The 11985-nt window shown below is 41.9% G+C and overlaps 1 protein-coding gene across 4 annotated transcripts in view; it reads right to left on the bottom strand.

Moving 5' to 3' along the window:
• Positions 1 to 1175: 1175 nt before the first annotated feature.
• Positions 1176 to 11985, bottom strand: part of ASPM (assembly factor for spindle microtubules) — a 62578-nt gene continuing 51768 nt past the window's right edge. For 3 of the 4 annotated variants that reach the window (XM_086343222.1, XM_086343225.1, XM_086343223.1), the window contains 8 exons: positions 10740 to 10949; positions 9265 to 9417; positions 8249 to 8437; positions 7462 to 7654; positions 6956 to 7110; positions 4606 to 4782; positions 3409 to 3578; positions 1176 to 1438 (listed from right to left, as the gene is read on the bottom strand). In XM_086343222.1, the coding sequence (XP_086199348.1) occupies positions 1336 to 1438; positions 3409 to 3578; positions 4606 to 4782; positions 6956 to 7110; positions 7462 to 7654; positions 8249 to 8437; positions 9265 to 9417; positions 10740 to 10949 (1350 nt within the window). In that variant the 3' untranslated portion in view covers positions 1176 to 1335. Of the gene's footprint in view, positions 1439 to 3408; positions 3579 to 4605; positions 4783 to 6955; positions 7111 to 7461; positions 7655 to 8248; positions 8438 to 9264; positions 9418 to 10739; positions 10950 to 11235; positions 11392 to 11985 lie in introns of those variants that run through there. The other variant, XM_086343224.1, reaches the window with a different exon arrangement.

The raw sequence follows: 11985 nt of genomic DNA, 5'->3' as shown, positions 1-11985 counted from the left end.
TTTCACTGAAATTCTTCCTTTGTTAAAAGTAGAACTATAGTAGCTTATAATGCTTTCTTTATACAGAGAATCAGTGACAGGTGGACAATATAAAAATTTAAAAAGTAATCAAAAAGACAGCATTTTCTTAATCAGTAAAAGGTTTTAAATGTACTATCTGGAAATCACCTTTCATGTATAACTTAATAAAAATAGTTCTTGTGCAAATAGTAATTGGTATTCCAATTACTAATAACATTTTATGCTGCTTGACTATATCCTAGCAGTATAATTTACCAAGTAAATAAACTGTTTATACTAAAATTCTGTGACATGAAAAATGAAGCATTTGGAAGAGTCAACAAAAACCACACCATTTGGAAAATTCTCAGTACCAAGAGTGCCCAAAACACTTTATTGGAAGACAAAAAAAAAAAAAAAATTCTCCAGTTACTTTCAATATATTCTACAATACATCAGTATGGTCTTTAGATCTATTCTAACCAGGTCTCAGACAATTTCTGACTAAGTTTAATCCTTATTCCAACAAGTAGTTAAATGGTCTTTCCATTTCTGGCTACTACTGATTTATTTCTAACAGTTAAGAACTGTCCTGGCCCCCATTTCTAGACAGACTTTGGGACCCGATCAGACTGCAAACAGCCACTGGAGGTAGGTGTCTGCGGCCCAGGAACCACAGGTGCAGGGTTGGCAGCAGTGACCCAAAGCTATGAAAAACAGGTTGTGTTTCGTAAATGAACCTTCTTCAGGTCTGTGCTCAGGGACTAGAGTTTCTATTACAACCTTGCTCTCCCCAGGTCAAATTATAGCCCCACTCAGTTCCGAGTCTAGGGTTTTTAGCATGTGATGAGGTGGGCTGAATTTGCCCAATGTGCCCGGAGGGGCTCAGCTGCCCATCTGGATGGTCATCAGTCAGGAAGCAGGGGTCGATGGCACTTGTGGGGTTATTTTATCCTCTTCTCACTTCTACGTGAGTTGGCAGACTCTTAACTTTTCAACACTTATTTTGGACAAATGCCTCAATTTACCTATAAAACAGGCACACTAAGCTACTCTTTTCCCTTTAGGAATATGATTATATTCAAACTAATGCACTATTTAAAGATGACAGCCGTGGACAACAGTGTTGGAATCATGTTGTGACATTAGTTTGTTACCTGAATAAAGCTATTAAATGAGAAAGAAATTATATAAAGTTTATTTATTACATATATCTTTTTAATTTTAATACAAAGTCAGATTTTTAAAAGTTGTACAAAGAAACCTAAAAACGCTTTCCATCTGCGTAATGAGCTTTCCTGTCTTTTCCTGTACAGGCCGAGACGCTTGCCTCTGCTAATAAGGAAGGCTGAGCGTGTCCAGCACCATCTGAATAGCTTGCAGAGGAGTCATGACTTCTTCCACATTATCTCTTCTCAAAACCCAGTCTGGTTTGAGTCTGTGAGAAGAACAAAAACCTTTCATTAACCGAGTTCTTCTCTTAAAAAAGAGTCATGTCTACTGCTTTGTCTTAACTGAAAGGTAGCCCCTCGTGGACACATCACCCCCTCCAGGCCCCTCACGCAGGTGGAAGGCTTCCTGTTACTGTCTTTCATAACTTCAGATCGTTTCTACCTATCTTCCCCGAAGGATGATGGTGGCTCCTTTGAAGCTCAGGCTATTCAGCCATGAAACCCCAGGGTTTTGTCTGTAAACCTGGTTCCTGGTCTCCACTGGACTCCTGTCCCATCTCAGAACTCCAAATCCTTGCAGCCAAAGAGATAACCCCTCTTCTGTCCGTTTCTGCCCCCTTCCTGCAGCGCCACCCCTTGTCATGTGACAACACGATAAACTGGCACCACCCTCAGAAGGTGCCCGGCCTTCCATCCCCAACCGCCACTTGGGATTCATCAGCATCCTTCAACTTAACATGTCCATGCTCGCACGCTCCGCCCGCTGGGGGCCCACTTCCGGGACCTCAGTGCAGGCCCGCCCCCAGCACAGCGCTGCACACCTTTCCCTCCCGGCTGCCTTGGGTACCCCAGTATAATCTCCTTTGCAAATGCTGTTAACGCTATTGTTGCTCTTTCCTACTGAATTCAGGTGGAAAGTTCTAGTCGGATTCCCAGGTGAATCCAGGTATCTGCCTTTTCCATTCCTGCAAGCTGAACAGTGCTAAAGAGAAACTACACAACCAGGCTGGCTGACTGTACGCCAGCGATTGAAACCACCTAGAAATTGCTTCCTTTCTCTTTCCCCAAGATGACTATTTTATTTTTCAAATGTCCCCTCCACACCCTCCCCCATCTGCTGCTGAGTTAATGTTTATAATCTCCTTCACTGAGAAAACAGCATCATATCCATCTTCCTCACATGAATCCCTACCACTATACACAATTCCATTTTCTTACTCTTTTCAGTTCAAATTCCAAATATCAATTAATTGGTGGGGGGTGGGGGGTGAAGAGTGGTCACACAGAGTGGGTGTTTCCCTGTCATGGACGAGCACTGTGTGAAGAGAGAGCTGAAATCTAGGCCAGGTAAGATGTGGATGAACCTCATGAAGGTGTATTTATTAAGCTAAATAGAAAAGTTCGTCACAGGAAGCTGCCTGTGTTTGATCCTATGTACGAGACAAACCAGAAAAGGCAAAACTAAAGATTCTGAAATCATGTCAGCAGTTTCCAGAATCGGGGGTCAACGTGAGAGAACTGACTGAAAGGGGCACAAGGGAACCTTGTTGTGACTGAAATATTTTATCTCAGAAAAGGTGCATGTAGACTGTTTGGAGTTTTACCTGCCCACTCCCCCCAACAACGCCCTGCCAAAAACAAACCCCTGACTGTGTCCTGATGCTGGGAAAGATTGAGGGCTGGAGAAGGGGATGACAGGATGAGATGGTTGGATGGCATCACCAACTCAATGGACATGAGTTTGAGCAAACTCCAGGAGACAGTGAAGGACAGGGGAGTCTGGTGTGCTGCAGTCCTTGGGGTTGCAAAGAGTTGGACATGACTGAGCAACTGAACAACAAATCTCAAAAGGGGGGGTGGGGGTGGGGGGAAGAATCTATTCATTAATATATGAATAGTTCTACAATAAAATTCATATTAAAATATACCAAGTTATTAAATAAACATCATACGTAGAAAAGGTGGTGGTAGTGCTCAGTAGCGTCCGGCTCTCGGCAGCCCTGTGCACTGCAGCCCGCCAGGCTCCTCTGTCCACGGGATTCCCAGGCAAGGATACTGGAGGGGGTTGCCATTTCCTCCTCCAAGGGATCTTCCCCACCCAGGGACTGAACCCACATCTCTTGCATCTCCTGCTTGGCAGGAGGATCCTTTAACACTGAGCGACCCGGGAAGCCCTGGCTTAATGAACAAATGAATGTTTGGTGACACGGAACTGCAGGGTACATGTACTGCTCACCTTGAAACCATTGTGGTTCTTACAGGTGTTTCTGGAAAAAAGGAAAGGCTCACAGAAGAATTCTTCTTTTGTTTACAAAGGATTCTTTCAGTATTCACTTTATGCTTATGAGCTGTAAGTTTGTAGAGACTATAAATACGGTCGACAACTTTGGACCTACTTTGAACATCCTGAAAAAGAAAATGTATGTTTCTTAAAACAGTAACAAGGATTAAACTTCATATCCTTTCTTTGCCAGAAAAATCAATCACAGTTAACAAACACTGTGCAGTAAATGACAAGTTTTTAACAATAAAAAGCCATGCTCTCCAAGTGCAGCAGTTAGACTGGTTTAAACTATAAACTAATTTAAAAGAATCACAAAGAGGGCAAATATTCAAAAATTATACACTTAATTCCATACTGAATAAAAAAAGCAAACATTAGAGTCAATATACCTATTATTTATAGTTACCAAGTCTCATGAATTTTACCTTATCAAAGATTACAGCGTTACCCACCTACCTCTCACAGAAGCAGCCCCAGGTCAAGCACAGTCTCTGGCCCAGACCACTGAGTGCCTACACTTGCCTCCTTCCTTGATGGTCTCCCTACATCTCACATGCTCTCCCAAATCCATTCTTCAATCAGCAGCCAAGGTGATGTTAAAACTTAAACTGAACATATTCCTTTGCTTAAAAAACCTTCGGTGGTTTCCCATAGTTCTCAGGATAAAGGTCACAATCCTATCCCGGCCCATGGTGAGCCCTGCTGCCTGCACACCTGGAGAGGGTAACGCAGAGACCTCACCAGGGAATGTCTGACATGTCTTTACATCACAGCGAGAGGATGTTGCTTCCTGGTTGGCACGGTTCTTACTTCCCTCAAGTGCATGGAAGCTGGTTGCTCCTGTGTGTGCCCAGTCACGTCTGACTCTTTGTGGCCTGACGGACTGCAGCCCGCCAGGCTCCTCTGTCCATGGAAGTTTCCAGGCAAGAATGCTGGAGTGGGTTCCATTTTCCTACTTCAAGGGCTGTAATAAATTCTACTTCTAGAATTCAGCTCCTCTGACACGTGAGGAACAATCAGATCAGCCCCAAAAGCAGGTGTGAACACACACAAAACCCTATTTAAGTTATGATAATTTCTGCATAAAAGTCTTGGGCTTAAGAACATGCAAAAATAACCACAAAGGAAAAAAAGCTAATGAATACTCACCAAAGCTCGAGTTGTCGTCTTTAATAAAACAGCCAACAAACAACAGGTTTTTGTGAAAATGCTTCTGCTCTTGTCGGCGACTTTGTCACCAGACTTTTCCTGGTACATCTGCATAAGCTCCAGCAGTGTATCTACACAGTTTTCGACATCATAAATCGCTGAAGTTGTCTTCTCATACTGGAGGAGAACAGAACCAGGTTATGAGTTACAATGAGGGCAGATTCTCTTAGAAACACCAACTGAGAAGGAGGCTGAGAGCCATATTTTGGACCATGTGCATCAAGAGCGAGGACTTTATGAGATGACTTTCCGAGGTCATTTCTGGATCCATCTTATATGCACATGCGCCTTTTAATGTTTTTCTTCCCAACCTACTTTAAAGTTCCACAAAAAATGAATCAAATCTGAAATCTCTGAAAGTGCACACCTTGATGTAAATGAAAACAAGGTAAAAACCAGGGACGTTTTAGTGAGACCCTCTCAGAAAAAAGATAACATATCTGTGATAGGTAATCCTAGGTTAAGATAACCATAAAGATAAGATTTACTGCTTGTTACCCTACTCATGCTTCCTGAGAAGAAGGTGAGCTTGCTTTAAAATAAATAAATGTGACGATCACTAGCCAAGAATATATCTTTCATGCTTTAATTGTGAATCGCATCATTAGATTCATGTTGACATCTGCATGGTAACAGATAATGCTACTGGTACTAAGCAATATGAACACTTAGCACTTGTTTGGCACATCTGTGGATCAAGCACATTATGTGCACGGATTCATTTAATTCTCACAATGACATTATGAGAAAGGAACGATGACTACCCTCAGTTTACATTAAAAAAAAGGGAAGCACAGAGAGGCTGAGTAACCCAGAGTGAGCGGCAGAGCTGGGATGCAAGCCCAGGCAGTCTGGCATCAGAGTCTCTTGTCTCAACCACTACTCCTCAAAGAGAAAAAGCCCAGGGGAAGTCTCGAAGTTACAGCTGATGGATAGGGTGAGGAGGATAAACCTGCCTTGTCGACATCTCTGCATGTGTCAGTTTGGTGGAGACTACCTCGAGCAGTCCAGGGCCAAAAGGCTGACATTCGTACCGAGAGGTCCCAGGGAGCCCCGAGTACAGTGGTGGATCATCCTGCTCTGCTGGCTGTGATGAGAAGAGGTGCTGCTGCTCTGGCACAGCACAGCGTGTGGAGGGTCAGCTCCGGCGGGGGCGGGGCGTGAGCCCACGTCTGGCCCCACCACTGACCACACGCTGGTCCTCAGGCTGGGACCCTCCCTCCCGTAAGAATGATTATTCCTTCACTACAAGAAGGGAGTGAAAAAGCTGGCTTGAAACTCAACATTAAAAACATGAAGATCGTGGCATCTGATCCCATCACTTCATGACAAATAGGGAAGAAGGGGAAGCAGTGATAAATTTTCTTTTCTTGGGCTCCAAAATCATTGGGGACAGTGACTTCAGCCATGAAATTAAAAGATGCTTGCTCCTTGGAAGGAAAGCTATGACAAACCTAGACAGCATATTAAAAAGCAGAGACATCACTTTGCCAACAAAGGTCCATATAGTCAAAGCTATGGTTTTTCCAGTAGTCATGTACAGATCTGAGAGTTGGACCATAAAGAAGGCTGAGCGCTGAAGAATTGATGCTTTCAAATTGTGGTGTTGGAGAAGACTCTTGAGAGTTCCTTGGTCAGCAAGGAGATCAAACCAGTCAATCCAAAAGGAAATCAACCCTGAAAATTCATTGGAAGAATTGATGCTGAAGCTCCAATACTTTGGCCACCTAATTTTTGATGAGCCAACTCATTGGAAAAGACCCTGATGCTGGGAAAGACTGAAGGCAGGAGGAGAAGGGGATGACGGAGGATGAGATGGTTAGACAGCATTACCAATTCAAGGGACATGAATTTGAGCAAACTGTGGGAGATAGTGAAGGACAGGGGAACCTGGCAGGCAGCAGTCCATGGGGTCACAAAGTAGGACACGACTGAACAAAAAATAACAACAACCAATGGGAAGGATGATACAAACCACCTTAGAGGATTAACATGAGGACTTAATTAAATGCTGCATGAGAAGCATTAGCACGTAGTTAGCAAGTCCTTGATAAATGCTTGCCATCACCGTTATGAATACTACAACAACAGAAGAAATAAAATCATAACATATTCAGTGTCTCTATGTACAGCCATGTTAAACGAGTCAACATATCCCCCTAAAACCCTGGCATGCAGTAAACGCACTGTAACTTGGGGATCTCAGCTCTAGTGATGAGCAAGCATAGACCTAACTTGCTGGAGGACAGCTCTGGACCACGGGACGCTTCACAATCGAGCTGGAAAGTACCTTGGCGACATTAAGCAAGACCTGCATGGCGTATCTGATGACCTCCATACACGGGACGCTCCGGTTACAGCTTCGGATCAAGACAAATATTTTAGAGATTGCTCCGCTCTGGGCCATCTTCTCGCAGCAAATTGAAGACAGTCTAGTAACTGCCTCTGAAAGAGGAAGAAAAAAAAAGATATAGTCACAACAACAAAAATCAGCATCTTAACTACTCGTGTGTGCTAAGTTGCTTCAGTCCTGTCTGACTCTGTGACCCCGTGGACTGTAGCCCGCCAGGCTCCTCTGTCCATGGGGATTCTCCAGGCAAGAATACTGGAGTGGGTTGCCATGCCCTCCTCCAGGGGCTCTTCCCGACCCAGGGATCAAACCCACGTCTCTTACATCTCCTGCACTGGCAGGCAGGCTCTTTACCACTAGCGCCACCTGGGAAGCCCCTTCTTTGTCTACTCTAAGGTAAAAATGCATTTCTAGCCTTCTACAAGAGACTGTTGAAACAAACTAACCCAGGTGCTTCAGGGCCTCAAGCACGGTGGAAAGGTACTTGTACGTCAGGAGATGGTGCAGGGCGACTGCTGTTCTGTGGTAGAGCTTGTTTTCTTCTCGAATCTCCCTGTTAACACACTGAAGTCTCTGTCGAATGGCTTTAGTTTTTGTACTATCATTTTTCTTCCTCCAAGAATATCCTCTCCATAGTGCCTTAAAGAGACAAACCAGTAACGTGAAGATTGCAACCCCTGGTGTTGTGAATTTATATCTATATCTACTTCCAAACAAAGTAAATATTTTCAGTAAAATTATATGATGCAGTCAGACAGTTTACAAGTAGAACTTCAATTCAGGATCTAATAAAGAGCAAAATAAATTTTTCTAAGAAGAAAGACGTATAATATTCCTGTATATGAGCTAAAGTAGCATTCATTGGTCAAAGGTGGCTAACTGTATTCAAAATGCAAAAATACTTTTGCAGCTCTCAGTCATCAACTTCCTAAAGGGAATTTGAAAATAAAGTGCTTAACAATGAAATTATGGTAGCATAGCGCTTATGAATGATTCTTTTGGCCAGCCTTAGTTTTCTAGAATGAGTGAGATTGTGCTTTTTAAAATGTTAGATGTAGAATTCCTGGGCGGTCCAGTGGTTAGGACTCAGCACTTTCCATGCTGTGGCCTGAGTTCAATCCCTGGTTGGGGAACGAAGATCCTGCAAGCCTTGAGGTATGGCCAAAAAATAAAATAAAATAAAATGTTAGATATCATGTAGATGAATTGCAAAATCATAATATTTTCGGTTACCTGAATTTTAGCAATTCTTTTGTTAAAGTTTTCCTGCTTTTTACGGAGGAGGAAACGGCGGACAGCTCTCTGTATTACGGAGGCAGCCCTGCTGTGCTGCCTCGCTTGTTCTCGAGCTTCACGCTGAATGTTTATGATGCTGTATTTCTGAAGAAACCTCTTACGCTGTGATCTTGCTCGAAACCATCTCTGTTTCAGATGGATGAAGATCTTTATTATTTCAGTTTAATAAATGTATACATATATACACAAATGAAATAAATAGAACATTATATTGGATTTCTTTCAACCCTCCCCAGTGGCATGACTTTCCCACCCAAGTTGGTGCAGATCCTTCCAGGCCACAGTATGTGAGTGTGAATGTGTGCGTGTGTAAGTGTGTGCATGTGAATTCAACCCTGTACAACATATTCCTCATTTCATAATTTATATAAATCTTATTAAGCTGTGTATTATTCTTCAATTACTTTTTTTACTTAACATACACAAATGGGATTCTTATTCAGAATACATAAAGAACTCCTATAATTTATTAAAAAAAAAAACACTCAACAGAAAAACAAGCAAGGTATATGGAAAAAAATCTTTTTAAAGCACATTATACACAGATAAGAATTTGAATAATCAACACAGGTGACATTTTTTTTTCAGAATTGTTAGCAGTCAAAGGAAATCCAAAACAAAAATGATATAATTTGCCATTCATCAAAATGACAGAAATCACAAAGTCTTCCAATGCCACAAGTTGGCAAGAGTGTCGAGAGAGAAACAGGTACCCTCAGATGTTGCTAGCAGAACAGTAAATGAGTCCAAAGCACCAGAGAATAAGTCATAGCTTCAGTACCGTGCCATAAAACATCAACTTATCTCTAAACCATCAAGACATCCTATCAGCTGTGTGGCCAAAGCTAAATGTTACATAACCTTACTAGAGGTATTTGGAAATTGCTTATGAAATATCAAAAAACTTTATAAACAAAAATTAGATCATAGTCTTAATGCAAAGGAACGCTAACCTGAATACAGATGGCTGAGTTAAGCTGTTTATTGTTAGCGTGCTTCAGAGCCACATGACGTCTATAGGCTCTTTGAATTCTAAGAGCAGACAGGTGATAAAAGGCAGCTGCTGCAAAGTGAAGAAGCCGAATTTTGGCTCTCTGCTCTGAGATCTGAAGGAGAAAAAAAGATTAACAATCAAATAGTTAACTCTTGAGACGATCAACCAATGCTTATTTCTGTATATCTTCAATATCAAGTTATATAAATTAGCAATAGTAAGTTAACTTTTAACTATTAAAATTATCTACATTGTAACTTGAAGTAATTATATTCCTTTGCTGTTGTTGTTCAGTCACTAAGTTGTGTCTGACTCTGCGACCCCATGGACTGTAGCACACCAGACTCCTCTGTCCATGGGATTTCCCAGACAAGAATACTGGAGTGGGGAGCCATTTCCACCCTCAGGGAATCTTCCCGACCCAGAGACTGAACTCATGTCTCCTGCATTGGTAGGCAAATTCTTTACCACTGAGCCACCTGGGAAGCCCCCAATTATATTCCTTACAATATTTTCAGTGGTGAAACCCCTAACTGAGGGTATAGAAAGCAAAACTATATTTGGGCACTTCACTCAAGAATTTAATTAGGCTACCCAATACCAGCTAGTTAAGCTTAAAATGTACTAATTGTAACAGGAGAGGTCTGCTGCTGCTGCTAAGTCGCTTCAGTCGTGTCCGACTCTGCGCGACCTCATAGATGGCAGCCCATCAGGCTCCACCGTCCCTGGGATTCTTCAGGCAAGAACACTGGAGTGGGTTGCCATTTCCTTCTCTAATGCATGAAAGTGAAAAGGGAAAGTGAAGTCGCTCAGTCGTGTCTGACTCTTAGCGACCCCATGGACTGCAGCCCACCAGGCTCCTCCATCCATGGGATTTTCCAGGCAAGAGTGCTGGGCTGGGGTGCCATTGCCTTCTGCGACAGGAGAGGTCTAGGAATACTAAAATCAGGAAGGGCTGGCGTGTTCCAAGCAGACTGGCTGGAGACGGTGATATCAAGTGGGACAAACATCTGATCAGATCTCTCTAGTGTCAGGCAGGGTCGCTATGTAGCGGACTCCTGTAGCAGAAGCTCCTGACAGGGGCCTTTGGCCTTCAGAGTTCCAGCTTATACTCAAAGAACAAAACACAGATTTCTCCTTTAAGTTTTTTTTTCTTGTTTGCCAGTGCTGCATATATAGGATGCCCAGGACGTTATGAATTCCCTAAGGAGGATTCTTCCCTGCTGAAGGTGTGGAAATCATTGCAGGATGGTCTTACAACGCCCTGACAGAGTTGCCTGTGGTAGCACAGGACGACTTGGATAACAACCTGCTGCACAGGTGGAGCCCTCACTCAGACTTCAGCTCCTTTGTTAAGATTTATTACACGAGAGAATCTATTTTGTATTTCTGGGGAGCATCCAGGAAACAGATATCCTACTTAAAAATACTCACCCTTTTTCTTACGAGCCAACCACGCACCAGTGCTTGTAGGACAACTGTAGATTTTTTTAATTCAACATATTTCATCCTCTGATGCTTCCCAGCCTTCCTGGCTCGTATGTATCTCTGTATGGTCAAAGCAGCTGATTTCTGCTGGAGAAATGCCTGCCTTGCTTTATATCCTCTGAAATTTGCTTGGATCAAACAAGCAGCTTGATGTCTCTATAAGGAAAAATTTGCAAGTGATGTTAACATATAGATATAATATTTCAACTCACTGGAGGTTCTGGAATTTCTCAATGTAAAATCAAATGTATATTTTTTAGTTTAAGATGTCATATGTCATAGATTTCAAAACCCATAGAGGTCTATAGCTGAAAGTGAAGTTTTATGGGGATGTAAACCAGGAGCTATAGATACCAGGTACTCTTCCCCTCTCTTTCTCTTAATACTTTTCACTGTGAATGAGCAAAGGACTAATATTACTACAGGACAGACGCACCTAATAAAACAACTAGTTACACTCTAGAGAGGAGAATGGACGTCATAAGCAGCTGTGAGGGAAGCTGTCAGCAGCTTCAAGAACCGCAGTGCAGGCCCAGCCCATCGTAGGCTCCTTGGTTCCAGAACATCCTTACAATCAAATTCCAAGCCATGTAAATCTCTGGATTGAAACAGGAACTAGATTTGTTTTATGACACAGACCCCCACGTATTAGTTGAGTGACCTTGAGCAAATCCCTTTTCGTCTCCAGACCTTGCTTTACTCATCTATAAAACGGGAATGCTGACAATAACTACCTCATGAGAATCCCCTTAGTAAATATATAATAGAAGGTGTAATAATAATAGTGGGTATATAATCATACATAGTGAATATTACATGAATGTAAACATTTACAAGTAAACTTTTAATTTATTAAAAGATCATAGGTATCAGTACTATTCTAAACCTGATGCTAAATATTTTAAACAGATCACCAATTGTGGCTGAAAGAGTATGTGTTTGACTCATACAGATAAGATATGCTACATCTATTATGACTTTTTTCCAAATAAATCACTTCAAACTTTGAGAATACTTTATAAATATAGGTACACACACACACAAATATTTACAAATAGTATTTTTATGAGTGAATATAATTTTTAATTGACTGCAATGATGTAATTAAAATAAATGTATAGTTAGGTCTTTACTCTTTTTGTTTTCTATTTTCTAAAGTAGTTCTTTACACATGAACTGCTTTTTTTAACAC

Source organism: Bos grunniens, chromosome 16, assembly GCF_055505025.1.
Source record: "Bos grunniens cultivar Pamir isolate PY7600 chromosome 16, Bosgru_T2T1.0, whole genome shotgun sequence".
In the NCBI taxonomy this organism is placed as follows: Eukaryota; Metazoa; Chordata; class Mammalia; order Artiodactyla; family Bovidae; genus Bos; species Bos grunniens.
The sequence above is the reverse complement of the archived record's forward strand: the minus strand, read 5'-3'. Positions and strand labels throughout refer to the sequence as shown.